This window comes from Pecten maximus, unplaced genomic scaffold, assembly GCF_902652985.1.
Source record: "Pecten maximus unplaced genomic scaffold, xPecMax1.1, whole genome shotgun sequence".
Classification (NCBI taxonomy): Eukaryota; Metazoa; Mollusca; class Bivalvia; order Pectinida; family Pectinidae; genus Pecten; species Pecten maximus.
In genome coordinates this window covers 18,434-38,660 of record NW_022982600.1, presented here as the reverse complement: position 1 = coordinate 38,660, position 20,227 = coordinate 18,434, and the positions used below count along the sequence as shown (strand labels likewise).

Here is a 20,227-nt window from a genome sequence, read left to right as displayed (position 1 = left end):
ACAGTCTGGGTGACATGGTATTAGATGTACGGTCTGGGTGACATGGTATTAGATGTACAGTCTGGGTGACATGGTATTAGATGTAGGGTCTGGGTGACATAAACAATGGTACCATTTTAAACATCAGACAATATAATACTAAATGTTTAAATGTTACCCCTGCATCAGATATAATTGTGAAAATTCCACTATTTTTTGCTTGGAGTAATCTAGCTTTCATATTCATGAAAGATGAAACACCAAGAGTATTTCAGGCTGGGGAGTTACTTCCCTTGTCAGTTACTCATCCTTCATATTAATGATGTGTAATCTTAAAATCCCACTCAACACTTGTAAAATCTCTGGCTGGCAATACAGAGGCCAAAAGCTTGTTATTTGTCTTGGAATGTACATTTCGTTACATGTATTAAAATTTCAAACAACCACAGTTTCGTAAAATGCATCATAAGATGTGATTTATATGGATTATTTCTTGTCAAACAACAAAAATAGCAACTTTCAAATCATGTTTATTTTCTATTTTATATTTCAGTGAACAATAAACATCAACTCTACATTATCTTTATAACACATGAAATATTTTACAGAAATGTTTGCTATTGACGTACTCACCTAAATCATTGGTTAGAATAAACTTCTTGTCGCTGGGAAACAGGAAGAAAAAGATTCCCTTTGACTCCCAGGACTGGCATCCACCTTGATCTACGCGGGCTGCCACATATACCCCAGTTGTTCCGTTGATTCCACCAATAGCAACGTCTGTGCTCACATACACATCACTCCTGTGATGGATAAGACGGGGGAGATAGGTTAGAAAAATCATAATTTAGCTTGGAGACATCTTCCATAGAAATATACATATATTATATTAGAGTCTAACTACACTTAAGCTTACTGATATCCATGGACTTGAAGGAGATGATACATCAAAAAGGTGACTTTAAGGAGATGATACATCAAAAAGGTATGTGTATATTGTATATGCTTTCTTACTAAGGCATGAATCTGATTCAAAAAGGTTTTGAACTGGTAAAGTTCTTTCACTAAAGAGTTTGTTTTATCAACAGAAATTTATTTGACTTACAAATAGATATGCTGATCATACTCTTTTAATTTTATATGAAAATATCAGGGGATACAACATGGTCAGGAAATAATGAACGGATTGTCATCAAAACTGATGAGTGGTCTTTCTGCTTTTGCTTTATGATTTGTACTGTACCCCACTGTACATGTAGGCCTGATGTTTTATTGGAAACCTTTTGCTCGGGAGTTTCATATCCCATTAGAGTAATGTACAGATATGTAAAATATATAAATGTACTGGAATATGAAATAAAACTCACAAAAAGTGGAATATGAAATAATACTCACAAAAAGTGGGATATGAAATAATACTCACAAAAAGTGAAATATGAAATAATACTCACACAAAGTATGTACAGTGTAAATAATTACTGTTGATAATAAATGATATTATACCTGATACATAGAGTGGATCCTCATAAAGTCATAATCATTTTCCCATTAATTTTCAAACTGTACATCAGGGTCCATATTCATGACACCATACTTTATAGGCTGCAATACACATTTTGTTCTCAGACTAAAATACGTTTAGTGATAAATCTGATATTTTTACTATTTCAATGATTTGAAGAAATTGATGAAAGACTTCAAATTTTGATATTACTTTTAACGTTTAGGTTTTTCTTTTAAATTGCTATTTCTGGTTTTAGAGTAAGTTTAAAGGAAATTGTGTTGAGCACAGATTTCATGTCTGAACATGAGTATTGTTTCATGAATATGGCCCCAGGTATTCTTTGTTAGTACATCTTTAAGTTATGACACAGAAAATAAAAATAGAAATCTGCTTTATCTTGATAACACAGACAAAAGTAAAAGAAATATTCATGCAACACATATACAGAATGTTTTGTGCTGTAATGGTAGTGTATATGATAGATCAATAGGTGTTATACATGCAACAGATAATATATAAGGTCTAGCGGCTGTGACTGGTGAAATTTGTGGACAACATAAAACATAGCAATTCCCAAAATTCGTATGTTTCAGCAAACAATGCCGCATATTGGTTTCATTTTTTTCTTCAAACATTTCATTCAGGAAGATAGATCCATTAACTAAACAAGTTATGTCACCCGTAATTATCAGTGTGTTCATCAGCCTCGTTAGCTATGATAGAAGTGTTCGGGGGATTACTGAGGTAGCAGGAGATCATTGTGTCAAGACAAAGTGGGCAGATGGAGTAGTCTCCCTTTTATACAGAAGCTGACCTATGTTGTAGATAAATTATACACCTTACCAAACAAAGTTTCATTTTGCATAGTTACATGTATTGTAATTAATCATTAGCAGGCTTAAAATATTAATTAGCTATATATCCCTATCAATTAATTATCAAGGGAAAATATTAACTTTTCTGAAGTTCTGTTTTAATAGGATATCATCTTGTCCAAGGATTTAGAAATATATTTTTTTTAATGATTTTAATGCATTTTATTACAGTCATGACTGATGCTGTATGAAGCTTCAAACATTACGATAGCTAATATTTCTACATTAAACTGCAGAAGTGAAGAAACCAGTGCTGTTACAGAGTTTGCTTTGGAGATTTGATTGACATTGGGGATAAATTGGGGATAAAATTAAGATGAAAACAGATTGACATTTCACTGATTAATAGATAATTTTACCCATAATATTATCTTTTTTCACTTATTTATATGTTGCAATTCTATCTAAAAAATATCATACAGCTGGTTATATTTGCCGTGAATTGAATTTTGCTTTGTATTCTGGTCATTAAACATAGCACCAAATATATATACCCAGCAAATATCTATATATATATATACTGAAATGTGTTTATTGTATAAAGTCACCTAGATATGGTCATACAAAATTAAATACCCTTGAATGAGTTTCCACTTGGAGAACTGCGAAATACTAGCCTTGTGAAATTCAACAACTTTACATGTACAGTAAAATCTAAAGGATAAGCACATCAACATCTATGAAAACCTTTTTTTTCAAAGTAATTCTCCAGATATTAAAGAAAGTTCTGATGATGGAAAAGAGAAGAGACAGCAAACAACATACCATGGTCTACCTATAAGGTTGAGGGGCATGATGAGACGGAAAGGACACCAGTGGACTGGAGATTTCAGAACAACCTGTCGAAGCACCTGGCCGTGACTTGCGTCATTTGACCTTGTGACCTCAAACGAGCCAACCTGCTGGGCAAAGTTGAAAGGCTCGGAAAATTCAGGAAAAGCTGTGAAAAATAATAGATAGTCTTTTGGAAAAACTGTGATAGCTGGAATGGGTTGTAATATCAACGTTGTTAATTATACATGAGGTCATATTCGTCAATTTAAGTACATTTTTGTATATAGCTAAATATTGTCCACAAATTTTGACCAATCAGAGCCTTAGGACTGATTCCGACCATTTGGAGTTGCCGATGACGTTGAGGGATTTGTCGACTTCGTCTGCCTTGCACCAGAACACAGGGGTCTGAAGTACAACTTGACGGAGAACATTTCCATGGGAATGACTTCCAGATACGACCTCATAAGAACCAGTCTGTTGGGTAAAATCCATAGGCTCCGCGTGCAAAGGATATCCTGTGTAGTGGTACACATTCAAATAAAACAAGTCTGTATACACTAAATCACAAATATCTAGATTCAACAATATACTAAATTCCAAATTTGAATGATAAAAAGATTAAAAAATATCATTTTATCGTAATCAACTGATTTGGTTCCTGAGAAACACTTACCTTCAAAATCCTCGACGTACGTGTCTGGGAATGGCTTACTCGCGGGTGGATCAGGGTACGAGCCTTTATTTCCAAGTGTGAGTGACGTCAATGTGTATACCTCATCCAACCCAACAGAAAGTGTTATTTTTCCATCCTGTACCTGTCAGGTAAGTGAGAAACATGTGCTTTAACACAAGGACTAAACATTGACTTTGATTTGTACATGTAGACTTTTCTTATTAAGATCTAGTTGGTATGACAAGTCTGCTTAATTTCACTGTATTTCCAATCAAGTTGTAATGCGTTGATTACACCTAAACAGATTCTCTGAGACAATATCTATGTCTTAAAACAAGAATGTGCAAATAATCTATTATTTCGTGAATATGATGAGACATACAGTGGAACTTCGTTAACTCGAAGTCGACGGGACCACGAAAAAACTTCGAGTTATCCGAGTGTTCGAATTAAGCGAGTTATCATTTTTGGTGAAAAGTTTGGTCAATATTTGTCAACATTATATAATCATTATAACTTCGCTCTGTCGCTCATCAGTTTAGTGTGGTGACTGGTCAATACATGTAAATATATATGTAATGTTTCGTTATGTTACTTGTAATTTGGTGTAGTTTTGCCGATATACAGTCACGATAAAGTTTCTTTCACTTAGTCACTTCAAGAACGATCTGATGTCCAAGTCATGTTTGCAAAAGGTAAACGATTAAAAGGAATTCGACAAAATAACAAGTTATTCATGTCAAATCAAATACCCGGTAACCGTTTGAGTTTAACACAGATTGCATGCAAAACGTAACAGAACCATTACCTTTTATTGGACATATAAAATACTGTTTGATCGGCCTACTTACTTTTTATTGATAACCACGCCATTTCCATGTGTATTAGCACCGGAAGTTAGGCTGCGCATGTGCGTATAAAATGTTACTGTAACTGAGCTGGCTTTTATCCGATTTAATAGACAGCACTGACCGTTACAGTTGTACTCTGAACACCTTGGCAGTAATTACGCTATAGTTTCAGCAGTTTAAAGATTTAATAGGCGCCGGTGACTGTTTCATTTCTACACCTGTAAAAACATCAGCCGGGGTGTCAGAGATTAGTTCCACTTGAGCGAACGGGTAAATGAGTTGTTGACTATCGTGTGTACTAATATCGGCGACCGCCTTAGGAAATTACCTGATGTAAGTAAAGCAGTACTTTTTATCACCAAGACATGTTGTTATAAGATTCAACCGACAATTTCTTTTATGAATTTATGAAACACTTATAATAGCATGTAGGTTAGTAGTGCCGATACATGTATTACAAACGGAATTTAGCTCTTAAAAAATGTCGGCGTTTACCACCGATCGACGAAAATTATACTTCAAGTTATTCGATCATTTCAAATAGGATTTTTATTGTTGGGACCAAATTTTCACTTCGTATTATCAGAGTTCTTCGAGTTTTCCGAGTTCGAGTTTTCCGAGTTTTCTTTACTAAGATAAAGAGAGAATTCAGTCGGGACCGACGAGGTACTTCGAGTTAAGCGGGGTATTCGAGTTATCCGAGTTCGAGTTAACGAAGTTCCACTGTATTATGAATTCTAAAAATGTACTTAAACTGTGTATGTACAAAAGAATTGTAAAGCTTGTTATCAAAATGGAGAGAAGTTCCTTCAACAAGACTATGAAAATAGATAATTGTGAATTGTTTAATTGTTATAAGTGAAAATTCTTGAGGTCTGCGACACAAGATATTTTAATTTCATAAGAAGTGGTGCACTGTAATCTTTCTCACCTTCAATGGTGAGAGTTTTTTAAACAGCACAGAAGTCTTGTTCTTCCCAAAAGCCAATTTACTGTACCATACATTCAACTGCTGTATCTTTGCCTGAAAAACATGCAAAACTTACATAGGTATATATTTACCAACATATAAGTATGTTTTTCTTAGTTAAATTTACTATCTCTGTCTGTGTCTGTGTATACCTACATACAAGTAAGTTTAGAGGAAGGCGTACCAAAGAGAAAATAACATGAACAAATTTAGTGACAATAAACACAACAAGAGCTGTTGGAGAACAGCATAGCTCGTCTCGCAAATGTTTGTCAATAAATAATTAAAATACAATGTATATTAATTGGAATGGTTTCGCAAATTGCATTAATAATATTTATATTGTTTACTTGATCAGATTATGTTTTGTGAATTCATGCATTTGGGAGACAAGCTATGCTGTTGTAGATTAAATGAAGATATTAAACACAAATGTAATTGCTTTTAGACGTATTTCTTCAATTTTTTGACAACATATCCTAATTAGAGTTGTCTCCCTTGAAAAATGTGACCGGTATAAATTGTCTATTGTGACGTTTTCATATTGTTTTATATTCAGTTTCACCCCAAGAAAGGATAGTGTAACTCCATATGGACTCTTTTACCAAATATCAGCACCCTAGTACAATCATAAAGTAATGTGTTAAAAAGCTTTCAACATTTGCACGAAAATTTCAAAAAAATATTTCAGTTTAACTCAGGAAAGGGATAGTTCAACCCCCACAGGGAACCTAATACCATGTATAACTATGCCTTTCAACACTCACAATATAAAGTTAACACAAAGTCCAAAGATTTAAAAACAAAAACAAAAAAACACAGATTTAAAAAGAAAAAATCCAATTTTTACTCCAGGAAGGGATTGTCTTACTCCATAGGGACTCTATTGCCAAATATAAGCACCCTTGTACAATTATATAGTGATGTATTAAAACCTCTTAACAATTGCACCAAAAACTTAACGCAGAAATATTCCAAGTCCAAAAATTTGAAAATTCTTGTGTTTTTTTTTTTAAATCTTTTAGTTTAACTCTGGCAGGGGATAGTCTAACCCCAGAGGGACTCTATTGCCAATTATCAGCACCCTAGTACAATTATAAAGTGATGTATTAATACCTTTCAACACTCGCACCAAAAACTTAACGCACAAATATTCTAAGTCCAAAAATTTGAAAAATTCTGGCTATTTCCCAAAAAAATCTTTTAGTTTAACTCGGGCAGGGGATAGTTTAACCCCAGAGGGAGTTTATTACCAACTATCAGCACCCTAGTACAATTATAAAGTGATGTATTAATACCTTTCAACACTTGCGCCAAAAACTTAACGCAGAAATATTCCAAGTCCAAAAATTTGAAAATTCTGGGTTTTTTTTTTAAAATCTTTTAGTTTAACTCCGGCAGGGGATAGTTTGACCCCCACAGGGACCATATTACCATAAATTACTATGCCTTTCAACACTTGCACCAAAAATTTAACATTTGGAAAACCGACGCCGACACCGACGCCGACGCCGACGTGACAACATAAGCTCTCACTCTTCTTCGAAGAGACGAGCTAATAAATTAATTTAGATTTGCTGATATCTTTACACTGGTACTCTGACAATACTGTTTTGTTTTAATATTGGCTGTACAACTTACCAGGTCTCCACTGAGCTGCAGTGACACATTTTGCGGGATGACGTTGTAAGCAGGAAGTGCAGGTCGGATACACAGTGAGTGATCATGGCTCTGTCAATTACAAACATTCAATTGATCAGGATCCAATAACTCGGCTCAATTTATAGTGAGAAAAACATCTACCACATTTGAATACTTATTAAAAATGAGAAATAAATATATTTAAAATGTACTTCTTAAGTTTGTGCAGTGAATGGTTTTCTTAGAAAAAAAAAGGTGAAAAAATCATACAATGATGAGTCCAAAACATTTTCTACTCTGACATACAAGTGTCCAACCGTGGCTATCTATTGTCCTGGCAAAATAAGGAAGCTGTCGACTATCAATGAGTGCTGCTTTAAAAATATATCAGAATGTCTATAAGAAATACACAGGCAAAATTCCTTCACATGAATTTTTTTCGCATGAAATCCAAGGGAATTTCACGTGAAGGAATTGTGCTTGTGTATCATTTTGAATATGAATGAATGAGTTAAATTCATTCTTGTTTCTGTGAAAAAGACACTTTTGTGAAGTTGCCATGTTTTACATGTGTAAGTTACCATGATTTTAATGGTAGTGATTGACAGTTAAAAAGCTGTGAGGTTACCATGGTTTCCAAAATAATGGTGAGGTCTTTTTGGTTTGGACTGACCAAGGACACGTAACTTCCACCATGAGCCAGTTTGCCGACCCCGGATCCATGTGGCAGGTATTTCCACCCAGGGGCAGTGAACTGAGTTGTATGAGCTATTGAAGGCAATACAGCAATACATTTAATAGAGATATCATCACATCATGTAAAGGTTCAACAGTAGCATCTCAGGGTCATTGAGTTCAAACATACATTTTAATGGAATATCTTAACACAAGCTGATAAAGGTCCTATATTAATATCCTGATACTGATCCTATATTAATATTCTGATACTGGTCATATATTAATTTTCTGATACTGGTCCTATATCAATATCCTGATACTGGTCATATATTAATATCCTGATACTGGTCATATATTAATATCCTGATACTGGTCATAAACAAATATCCTGATACTGGTCATATATTAATATCCTGATACTGGTCATATATCAATATTTACCATTGTATGGCACTGCCACTATATAACCCTACCAATTCAGTTGCGAGTTCACCAGCCTATGAACTGCCAACAGGAAGTGATCTCTGCTACTGGTAAGCGCGGGAAATTTGAATTTGAAAATTTCAAAACAAAAATCGCATGACAAATAAAAAATCGCAGATGGTAAATATAAGAATTGAACGGCTTTCGGTTGGCATTCATAGTCAATATGAATTCCAACTGGACAGAGGCAAATTCAACATGAAGCGCTAGCGCGCTTCATGAATTTGCCTCTGTCCAATTGGCATTCATATTGACTATGAATGCCAACTGAAAGCCGTTCAATGCTTAAATATCCTGATACTGGTCATATATTAATATCTTGATATTGGTCATACATGTATATTAATATCCTGATACTGGTCCTATATTAATATCTTGATATTGGTCATATATTAATATCCTGATACTGGTCATAAACAAATATCCTGATACTGGTCATATATTAATATCCTGATACAATTGTACCAGTCCTATATTAATATCCTGATACTGGTCCTATATTAATATCCTGATACTGGTCATATATTAATATCCTGATACTGGTCCTATATCAATATCCTGATACTGGTCCTATATTAATATATTGATACTGGTCATATATTAATATCCTGATACTGGTCCTATATTAATATCCTGATATTGGTCATATATTAATATCTTGATACTGGTCATATATTAATATCCTGATACTGGTCATTTAAGCATTGAACGGCTTTCAGTTGGCATTCATAGTCAATATGAATGCCAACTGGACAGAGGCAAATTCCATGAAGCGCGCTAGCGCTTCATGTTGAATTTGCCTCTGTCCAGTTGGAATTCATATTGACTATGAATGCCAACTGAAAGCCATTCAATTCTTATATTTACCATCTGCGATTTTTTTTATTTGTCATGCGATTTTTGTTTTGAAATTTTCAAATTCAAATTTCCCGCGCTTACCAGTAGCAGAGATCACTTCCTGTTGGCAGTTCATAGGCTGGTGAACTCGCAACTGAATTGGTAGGGTTATATAGTGGCAGTGCCATACAATGGTAAATATATATTAATATCCTGATACTGGTCCTATATTAATATATTGATACTGGTCCTATATTAATATCCTGATACTGGTCATATATTAATATGCTGATACTGGTCATATATTAATATCCTGATACTGGTCCTATATCAATATCCTGATACTGGTCCTATATCAATATCCTGATACTGGTCCTATATTAATATCTTGATATTGGTCATATATTAATATCCTGATAATGGTCACATATCAATATCTTGATACTAGTCACATATCAATATCCTGATACTGGTCATATATTAATATCCTGATACTGGTCCTATATCAATATCCTGATACTGGTCCTATATCAATATCCTGATACTGGTCATATATTAATATCCTGATACTGGTCATATATTAATATCCTGATACTGGTCATATATTAATATCCTGATACTGGTCCTATATCAATATCCTGATACTGGTCCTATATTAATATCCTGATACTAGTCACATATCAATATCCTGATACTGGTCATATATTAATATCCTGATATTGGTCATATATTAATATCCTGATACTGGTCATATATTAATATCCTGATACTTGTCCTATATTAATATCCTGATATGGGTCATAAACAAATATCCTGATACTGGCCATATATTAATATCCTGATACTAGTCATATATTAATATCTTGATACTAGTCCTATATTAATATCCTTATACTGGTCCTATATCAATATCCTGATACTGGTCCTATATTAATATCCTGATACCGGTCCTATATCAATATCCTGATACTGGTCCTATATTAATATCTTGATACTGGTCCTATATCAATATCCTGATACCGGTCCTATATTAATATCCTGATACTGGTCCTATATTAATACCCTGATACAAGTCCTATATTGATATCCTGATACCGGTCCTATATTAATACCCTGATACTAGTCCTATATTGATATTCTGATACCGGTCCTATATTAATACCCTGATACTAGTCCTATATTGATATCCTGATACCGGTCCTATATTAATACCCTGATACTTGTCCTATATTAATATCCTGATACCGGTCCTATATTAATATCCTGATACTGGTCCTATATTAATACCCTGATACTAGTCCTATATTGATATCCTGATACCGGTCCTATATCAATACCCTGATACTAGTCCTATATTGATATTCTGATACCGGTCCTATATTAATACCCTGATACTAGTCCTATATCAATATCCTGATACCGGTCCTATATTAATACCCTGATACTAGTCCTATATTGATATCCTGATACCGGTCCTATATTAATACCCTGATACTAGTCCTATATTGATATCCTGATACCGGTCCTATATTAATACCCTGATAATGATCATATATTAATATCCATGCATAGAACATGTTCAAGTTTCCTTGGTTTATAAACTATTCAGACAAGAATTAATATGTTTTAATTAAATCTCTATCATCAATCAGACCCTATTTTTACCTGTCATCCATATAGGGGAGGCGACATCATAGTGTCCACTCCAGGGACTGTCAGCGGTCATGAGTCCACAGCTTGGGAAGGGTAAGGCATCGTAGTAACTGGCTATCAGGTTCCATGATATTGTACTGCAACCATCAACAATTCAACTCTACAGCAGTTTAAATTCGCAATATCCTTAGTAAATTCAGTCAATATAGTCTCAACAGTTACTTACATGTAATTCAGCAATATCCTTAGTAAATTCAATCAATATCGTTAACTTCAAATTTAAAATACCAGGCTATCTGTAAGTGCTTCATTTTGTGTTTAAAAGAAATCGCAAAAAAACTACAATTTCAGACATCTGATAAAAAAAGGTAAATGTAACATTCGCTTATATATATTGGCAAGAGCTAGTGAATATTTTTATTTTTCCGGCTCTGTTACATTTAGGGTAAATATTTGATTGGAACATTCCCTAATAACTCTGAGAGCGTATCAAAGATATACAAACCTTGTCATATTGCCATTTACAAAATTTTGGTTCAGTATCTGAAATAAAATAATATGTTAAAAACAACTTTCAGTAAGTATAACAATTTAACAATATACTTTTGTTATTACTACAAGAAAGAGAAATACAAAGAGTGGTCTCCCCTGAAGAGGAGTCCATTCATTCATTACAAATTCTGTCTTAAGTTCTTAAGTGATGTATTTCTTACTCTCTTTGGTGTTTTAACAAAGACGTTTTACTGCATGAGTAGTATTCCCCCCCCCCCCCCCCCCCCCCCCCCCCCCCCCCTCCCACTAATGCCTATGGGTTTCAGGGTGGTACTGTAGATCTTGCCTTTCACCGATTCTGAATATGGACTGGTGGTCAGCTTCCTCACAATTTGGGTTTTCATTGCTTCCCCCCACATTAAGGCTATCTAACTGCTTCTTTCGAGGCCAATAATAATTATTATAAAAAGAACTTGTTTCAATATTGCTGAAAAATGTTGAATTAAGTTAATACATACCCTCGCCCAGCAGCCCCCACCAGTGTTATCGTTGAAGGTACTATAATCCTCGGATGACCACAGCTGTTTTCCTGTGGTCAGTGCAGCTTTTGTTGTGGTAGTACCAGGATAGTGGGCACTGAAAACAAAACCATATCAACTAAAATCAATGTTTGTGATAAAGAAAAAAATCTATCTTAAAACAGGAATGAGTATTGAAAAATACCCTGCCCACACTGGTCCTGAAACCAGGACCTTTCTCTCTCTCATTGGTCCACCCACCGCCAGGCTAAAGGGTTGGTTTATTTTGTTTAACGTCCTATTAACAGCCAGGGTTATTCCAAGACGTGCCAGGCTAAAGGGAATTATCACTAGCCTGAGTTAGTAAGGTGACCTTATAATCTCTACTTTCACACCTATCCATCAATAAACACATGCCTGGTAATAAGCCCACCCTTATCTAAAGTAGTAGTTCAGTAGAAATGCCAACATGTTTTTGTTCTCCACTTATTTCAAATCTCTAATAGGATTCAGTTGTTATTGATTTACTCCTCGAGTTTAATGCACAATATATATGGTTATATAAAAATGGTAATCAAAGACGGGAGATTTTCCTTTAACTTTCAAGTATTATGCCTTATTTAGAACATTTCATTAAACTCCAGCTAGTTATACTCAAGTCAGAGACTGCCATCCTTAAAGTGAATCACTGTGATGGGGCTAACCTTCCAACATCCTTTTACCTATTATAATTATTCACATCAGGTGATTTTTCCTAATACCTTTGTCAGAAACTCACGAGACTCTGCTCTTGTTGTTTGAATCACAAATGACAAGAGTACTGTAAACGTGATTGTTTTCACGGGGGGTTAATTTCGCGATTTCAATATGTAAACTATAGGCGTGGGGGTAATTTTCGCAATCGATCCACTTTCACTTGTAGTTCAAGATTACGCAAATTGATATCAAATAATACGCATGGGGGAAATTTTGGCAAACAAAAGGAGTCCACGTAATTAGTGTAAATTTCCCCCTCGTATAAATTTCAACGTTTACAGTAGTGTCTCATGGGTCCCTGTGATGCCCTTCATATCTACCCTATATAATCTATGGCGGCGTCCAGTTCCTTGTCAGCTCCAATATGTGATACCTACCCTATATAATCTATGGCCGCGTCCAGTTCCTTGTCAGCTCCAATATGTGATACCTACCCTATATAATCTATGGCAGCGTCCAGTTCCTTGTCAGCTCCAATATGTGATACCTACCCTATATAATCTATGGCCGCGTCCAGTTCCTTGTCTGCCCCAATATGTGATACCTACCCTATATAATCTATGGCCGCGTCCAGTTCCTTGTCTGCCCCAATATGTGATACCTACCCTATATAATCTATGGCCGCGTCCAGTTCCTTGTCAGCTCCAATATGTGATACCTACCCTATATAATCTATGGCAGCGTCCAGTTCCTTGTCAGCTCCAATATGTGATACCTACCCTATATAATCTATGGCCGCGTCCAGTTCCTTGTCTGCCCCAATATGTGATACCTACCCTATATAATCTATGGCCGCGTCCAGTTCCTTGTCAGCTCCAATATGTGATACCTACCCTATATAATCTATGGCGGCGTCCAGTTCCTTGTCAGCTCCAATATGTGATACCTACCCTATATAATCTATGGCCGCGTCCAGTTCCTTGTCTGCTCCAATATGTGATACCTACCCTATATAATCTATGGCCGCGTCCAGTTCCTTGTCAGCTCCAATATGTGATACCTACCCTATATAATCTATGGCAGCGTCCAGTTCCTTGTCAGCTCCAATATGTGATACCTACCCTATATAATCTATGGCCGCGTCCAGTTCCTTGTCTGCCCCAATATGTGATACCTACCCTATATAATCTATGGCCGCGTCCAGTTCCTTGTCTGCTCCAATATGTGATACCTACCCTATATAATCTATGGCCGCGTCCAGTTCCTTGTCTGCTCCAATATGTGATACCTACCCTATATAACCTATGGCGGCGTCCAGTTCCTTGTCTGTCCAATATGTGATACCTACCCTATATAATCTATGGCGGCGTCCAGTTCCTTGTCAGCTCCAATATGTGATACCTACCCTATATAATCTATGGCGGCGTCCAGTTCCTTGTCTGCTCCAATATGTGATACCTACCCTATATAATCTATGGCGGCGTCCAGTTCCTTGTCCACCCCAATATGTGATACCTACCCTATATAATCTATGGCGGCGTCCAGTTCTTTGTCAGCTCCAATATGTGATACCTACCCTATATAATCTATGGCGGCGTCCAGTTCCTTGTCAGCTCCAATATGTGATACCTACCCTATATAATCTATGGCGGCGTCCAGTTCTTTGTCAGCTCCAATATGTGATACCTACCCTATATAATCTATGGTGGCGTCCAGTTCCTTGTCCGCTCCAATATGTGATACCTACCCTATATAATCTATGGCGGCGTCCAGTTCCTTGTCCACCCCAATATGTGATACCTACCCTATATAATCTATGGCGGCGTCCAGTTCTTTGTCAGCTCCAATATGTGATACCTACCCTATATAATCTATGGCGGCGTCCAGTTCCTTGTCAGCTCCAATATGTGATACCTACCCTATATAATCTATGGCGGCGTCCAGTTCCTTGTCAGCTCCAATATGTGATACCTACCCTATATAATCTATGGCCGCGTCCAGTTCCTTGTCAGCTCCAATATGTGATACCTACCCTATATAATCTATGGCCGCGTCCAGTTCCTTGTCCACCCCAATATGTGATACCTACCCTATATAATCTATGGCCGCGTCCAGTTCCTTGTCAGCTCCAATATGTGATACCTACCCTATATAATCTATGGCAGCGTCCAGTTCCTTGTCAGCTCCAATATGTGATACCTACCCTATATAATCTATGGCCGCGTCCAGTTCCTTGTCCACCCCAATATGTGATACCTACCCTATATAATCTATGGCCGCGTCCAGTTCCTTGTCAGCTCCAATATGTGATACCTACCCTATATAATCTATGGCCGCGTCCAGTTCCTTGTCAGCTCCAATATGTGATACCTACCCTATATAATCTATGGCCGCGTCCAGTTCCTTGTCTGCCCCAATATGTGATACCTACCCTATATAATCTATGGCGGCGTCCAGTTCCTTGTCTGCTCCAATATGTGATACCTACCCTATATAATCTATGGCGGCGTCCAGTTCCTTGTCCACCCCAATATGTGATACCTACCCTATATAATCTATGGCGGCGTCCAGTTCTTTGTCAGCTCCAATATGTGATACCTACCCTATATAATCTATGGCGGCGTCCAGTTCCTTGTCAGCTCCAATATGTGATACCTACCCTATATAATCTATGGCGGCGTCCAGTTCTTTGTCAGCTCCAATATGTGATACCTACCCTATATAATCTATGGTGGCGTCCAGTTCCTTGTCCGCTCCAATATGTGATACCTACCCTATATAATCTATGGCCGCGTCCAGTTCCTGGTCTGCTCCAATATGTGAGGCGATGTCCCAGCCTCCATCTGCTGCCACAATCTTCACATGGCCCAGCTGATTGGTGTCAAGGTTCTTTCTCAGGGTCTAAACAGATAACAGTTTTGGCCATTTATGTTCAGTTACATCAGATTTATGTTTTATAAGTAACTCTCTACAGTAAAATCTGTTTATAAAGTATTGCTAAGGACTGATGAAATTTATACTGTTTTTAGCAGAAAAAGTTATATCGGTCATGGGGAAATCACAGGCATATTTAATATGTGAAATACAAGTTACAAAGGTGCTTATTAACAATACCATATCATTTGACAAAAGAGATATTTGCATTATGTACAGAAACAGCATAAACTATGGACATGACTAATTCACAAGACTGTTAAGATTGCATTTTCTATTGCTTAAAAAACCCGATGTTATCAGTGATTGCTTTGAATTATTTCTATCGATGAAGACAACATTTTTCTAGCATGTGTTTTGTAGAACTGACCAGAGGTATTTATATGACGGAGTGACGAAAACACTGAAATGTTTTTTGTTCACCTTTTGATTGTAACAATAACACCAGCAGCTGACAACTTACCTGTACTTACGTACGTTATACCTGGCGAAATTGGGACTAATTATTGATACATTCCAGCCGAAAAGTCATTGTTTGGGGAGACATTACAACCGCACTAATTAACAAGGATTATATAGCTAGGTGTTCTTATGGGAATTTTCTATGCATACATTATTGACGTTAGATATTGTATACGTTAGAACCAGATATATTATAAACACATTTTACTGTATATGTGTTAAGAGATCATTGCATAAGAATCTGCGATTATTTTCAGTTAAGATATAAATATAAAAAAGAAATACTTCAGCAATCATGTTGATAGCAGTGTTTATGCAGAAAATAATATGTACAGGGTCACAGGGACTTGACACATATTCTCAACCCAGGGATACATATCATGCATAATATTCATATACAATGTATATAGATTGTGGCTTCAGATCCAAGTCCCTGTGTAAAGGGTTATATCAGGTTCTATCCCACATGTGGAAGTCACCAATCAATACTTTTTATAATAGTGGTATAGGCTGTGGTGAAAATGCAGCCCCTCACACTTCCATGTGGCCAACAAGGGTACTTAGTGGAAGTTGATTCTTGTTTCACAATTGTTACGAAATAAATAGCTAATTTGTTTGTGAAAGATATTGTCACCTAGGAGCGAAAAATTCTACTTAAGAAAATTTCCTTTTTAACCTGATCAGACATTAGATCAACATTAAAAAAAATTAAACAGAAGACTACCGGCTAATGTTGACAATATACTCACTTTGATGTATGTAACATCATATGGCTTCTCATTCCAGATCTACAACAGAACAACTGGCTAATATAAACTGGTATAGATTCTGTGCCTTGAAGACAAATCAATAAATCCCTCCAGTATATCACATAATTACTTCCCAGGATGCTGATACCCATTAATACAGCTGGGCACTCAAAATTAGGTACACTGGGTTCAAGGACACAGTAACAATATATAACGTTTTGCTCTCATTGAACTATAACTAAATAAGGTGACACAACGTTTGAACATTTCTAGCACTTTGAATTCAAATTTGCAGACTTTGTAAATGAAATTAAAAACAATCAGACATGTCGTCCTTTTAGAAGTATTGATTACATTGCCATGCTTACCCCAACATAGTCTATAGTGAGATTGTAAAACTTCTTAGCCCCGAGGAGCCAGCGTGTCACATAATCCGCTGTACGTGTGACATTAGTGTATGGATTGTCACGACTGCCACCTCCAATCCAGCCCGGGAATGCCCATGGCAGACCATACAGTAAAATGTCAGGGTTTCTCTGAAATAAATATAAATAAACAGGTAAATACCATTCAATAAGAAAACACAAATCAGTGTAATTGATTAGATACATTTGTGTATTGTGTAGTTTTTAAATTTCACAGAGCTAAAATTTCTGGTTCTCCAAGTGCGACCTAGTTTGTCAGTATTAAATTTCTGGTTCTCCCAGTGCGACCTAGTTTGTCAGTATTAAATTTCTGGTTGTGCATGCAAACCTGTCATTAACACTGATCATCTATATACAATCTAACCCGGAAATAATGAAATCCTGGTGACTCTGAGAATTTGTTCATAATAACCGAGTTTCAATATAACCGGGTTTATGGTTTGGTTTACAGAGTGACTCCCCTTGTTTGTTATGATTACAAATTCATGATAACACATTTCTATTATATAAACGTAATCATGTACATGCAATAATTTCGTACAATGTAAAGAATTATATGGAATATATGAATATTAGATTTCATTTCATTCCTGTACATGTATAACGTTACGTATTTTGTCCAGGCTACTGTCGACATGTAGGTCTTTACTTAAAAAAATAACTAATTAGTGAATGCTTTTTGCTGTCAATGAACTCCCTGCTTACAAACGAATCAATCTAATAATTATTCCGCTAACATTACATCATCATCAGGGCCGTCTGATACCTCAACAATCGTACAACTGTCAACAAACCCCGCCTTCGCAAATCAACAACCAATGGCTTATGAGGTCACATCGTGTCATGCTTCGTGAACCCAGTCAATCGCTACTCACATTCACACAGAAATCTGATGAGTTGTTCAAACAACAGAGTTTTTCTTCTAGATATTTTCTGGAGTTTATCTTTACAATGTTATTCACAACCGGATCCATCGGCTGTCATTTAGAAGTGGTGTTGGACGAAAGAACACATGTTTCATAGATTTCAATGCATCGATATGCGGATGGGTCGGAAAATTGTCAACAAATAGAAGAATGTTTCGCTTCTGTTTGGAGAGAATTTATTGTTCAACATTCAAACTGATTTCAAACAAAGGATGGAGACTGGTATGTTATTATTATGACATTAACTCACAAAATAAAACCTCACTTATTACAGTAATTTCACGGTCAAGTAACTCTGCATTCATACCCATCTCATTCATTTCTGACAGACTTATAATTTCTTGACCAACCGGTATCAACCAGCCAGTGTTTACATAATATCCGGGTAAAATTGGTTGAAAAATGACTTTAGGGACGTCAAAATTTGTTCATACTAGGCGGGTTTTCATAATAGCCGATTCATTGTAACGGAAAATAGATATAATGTACATAGATTAGTAGGAATGTGGCAGGGGATCGTGTATTTGTTCATACTAAGCGGGATTTCAATGTACCCGAGTTCAATATAAGTGGGTTATACTGTATGTTAATACAAATATGTAAATAGCTGGAATAGATTAATTAATATACATGTACTTTAAACGTATATATTTTAGTGGTGATTGCATTTATACATTTTTGGGAATATTCCACCAAATCATGAATGCATTAATTCCAGTTTCCAAATGTTGTTTAACAGTATTAAGTATTGTGGGTGCAACACTTCATCATTGGGCTTATTTAACTTGGTTACAACCTAAAATTAAAGCTCACAAATATGAGTACTTTTACAGTAATTTATGAATGAAACAAGAGATCCCAGAGGGATCTTGGCGCCCACCATTGAATGATCTTTATAGGTTCCATGTCAGATTGATCTTTTCTCTTTTTCCCTTCCTCTTACTAATCTGTGTAAATTAAGAAACATCATTCCAGTGCTTTTTAAACAACGGAAACTTATATATGAAATTTAAGATTTAGCAATAATGGCTGTCTGCCGACAATGTTTTCTGATTGATCCAAAAATGCAATACGACGGACCAAGGGGAACCTACATATGAAAATTGAGAAAGATCCCTTCAGTACCTTTGGTAAAATATCAATAACAAACTTCAGTTGTCAAAATCCAAGATGACTGTCTGTTGGCCATGTTGTTATCCGACTAATCCCAAAATGAAATATGCACAACTAGGGACCAAGGGCAACAGATATATCAAATTTGAGAAAGATCCCTTCAGTTCTTTCTTAGAAATAGCGATAACAAATTTCAATTGTCAAAATCCAAGATGGCTGTCTGTCAGCCATGTTGTTAACCGACTGGTCCCAAAATGCAATATACATAACAAGGGACCATGGGGAACCTACATATGAAATTTGAGAAAGATCCCTTCAGTACTTTCTCAGAAATAGCGATAACAAACTTCAATTGTCAAAATCCAAGATGGCTGTCTGTCAGCCATGTTGTTTTCCGATCGGTCCCAAAATGCAATATGCATAACTAGGGACCAAGGGGAACCTACATATGAAATTTGAGAAAGATCCATTCAGTACTTTCTCAGAAATAGCGATAACAAGAATTGTTTACGGACGGCCGGACGGACGGAGGGACGGCCGGCCAGCCGGCCGGACCAGCCGGCCGGACCACGGACCACGGATGCAAGGCGATTTGAATAGCCCACCATCTGATGATGGTGGGCTAAAAATTAGGGAAGCTTGTGTTCTAATAAATAAGTTCATGGATATCATTACAATATCGGTGTTGATCAGTGATCAGAGAATACATCTGTGATGTGACAATTGTCCATCTCTAACAGGACCCTATTTGAATAAAAATTGTCACTTTTTCACCCACCTTCTTGGCTTCAGTCATTATCCACCATTCATACCCGCGCTGGTAATTCTCATCCCACTCATTATGCATATGAGATGCCTCTGTACCCTCTAAAACACACATCGTACAAATAAACACAAAAAAGAATCAACAGGAAGTCGTCACAAAAATTTTTGTTATTAACCTAAAGAAAAGAAAATGTCCAGAGAAGTACTTGTAAACAACTTATTGGGA

General features: G+C 36.2%; 1 protein-coding gene across 2 annotated transcripts in view; it reads right to left on the bottom strand.

The window, feature by feature from the left end:
* Positions 1 to 612: 612 nt before the first annotated feature.
* LOC117320602 (galactocerebrosidase-like) overlaps positions 613 to 20,227 on the bottom strand; it is a gene marked incomplete at its 3' end in the record, with an annotated part of 28,415 nt that continues 8,800 nt past the window's right edge. The window contains 13 exon segments of one of the 2 annotated variants that reach the window (XM_033875157.1): positions 613 to 782; positions 3,473 to 3,650; positions 3,809 to 3,950; positions 5,591 to 5,683; positions 7,271 to 7,360; positions 7,899 to 8,038; positions 10,934 to 11,058; positions 11,427 to 11,464; positions 11,932 to 12,049; positions 15,401 to 15,528; positions 16,773 to 16,811; positions 17,141 to 17,308; positions 20,015 to 20,103. In XM_033875157.1, coding sequence (XP_033731048.1) covers positions 613 to 782; positions 3,473 to 3,650; positions 3,809 to 3,950; positions 5,591 to 5,683; positions 7,271 to 7,360; positions 7,899 to 8,038; positions 10,934 to 11,058; positions 11,427 to 11,464; positions 11,932 to 12,049; positions 15,401 to 15,528; positions 16,773 to 16,811; positions 17,141 to 17,308; positions 20,015 to 20,103 — 1,518 coding nt within the window. 2 annotated transcript variants of the gene reach the window in all.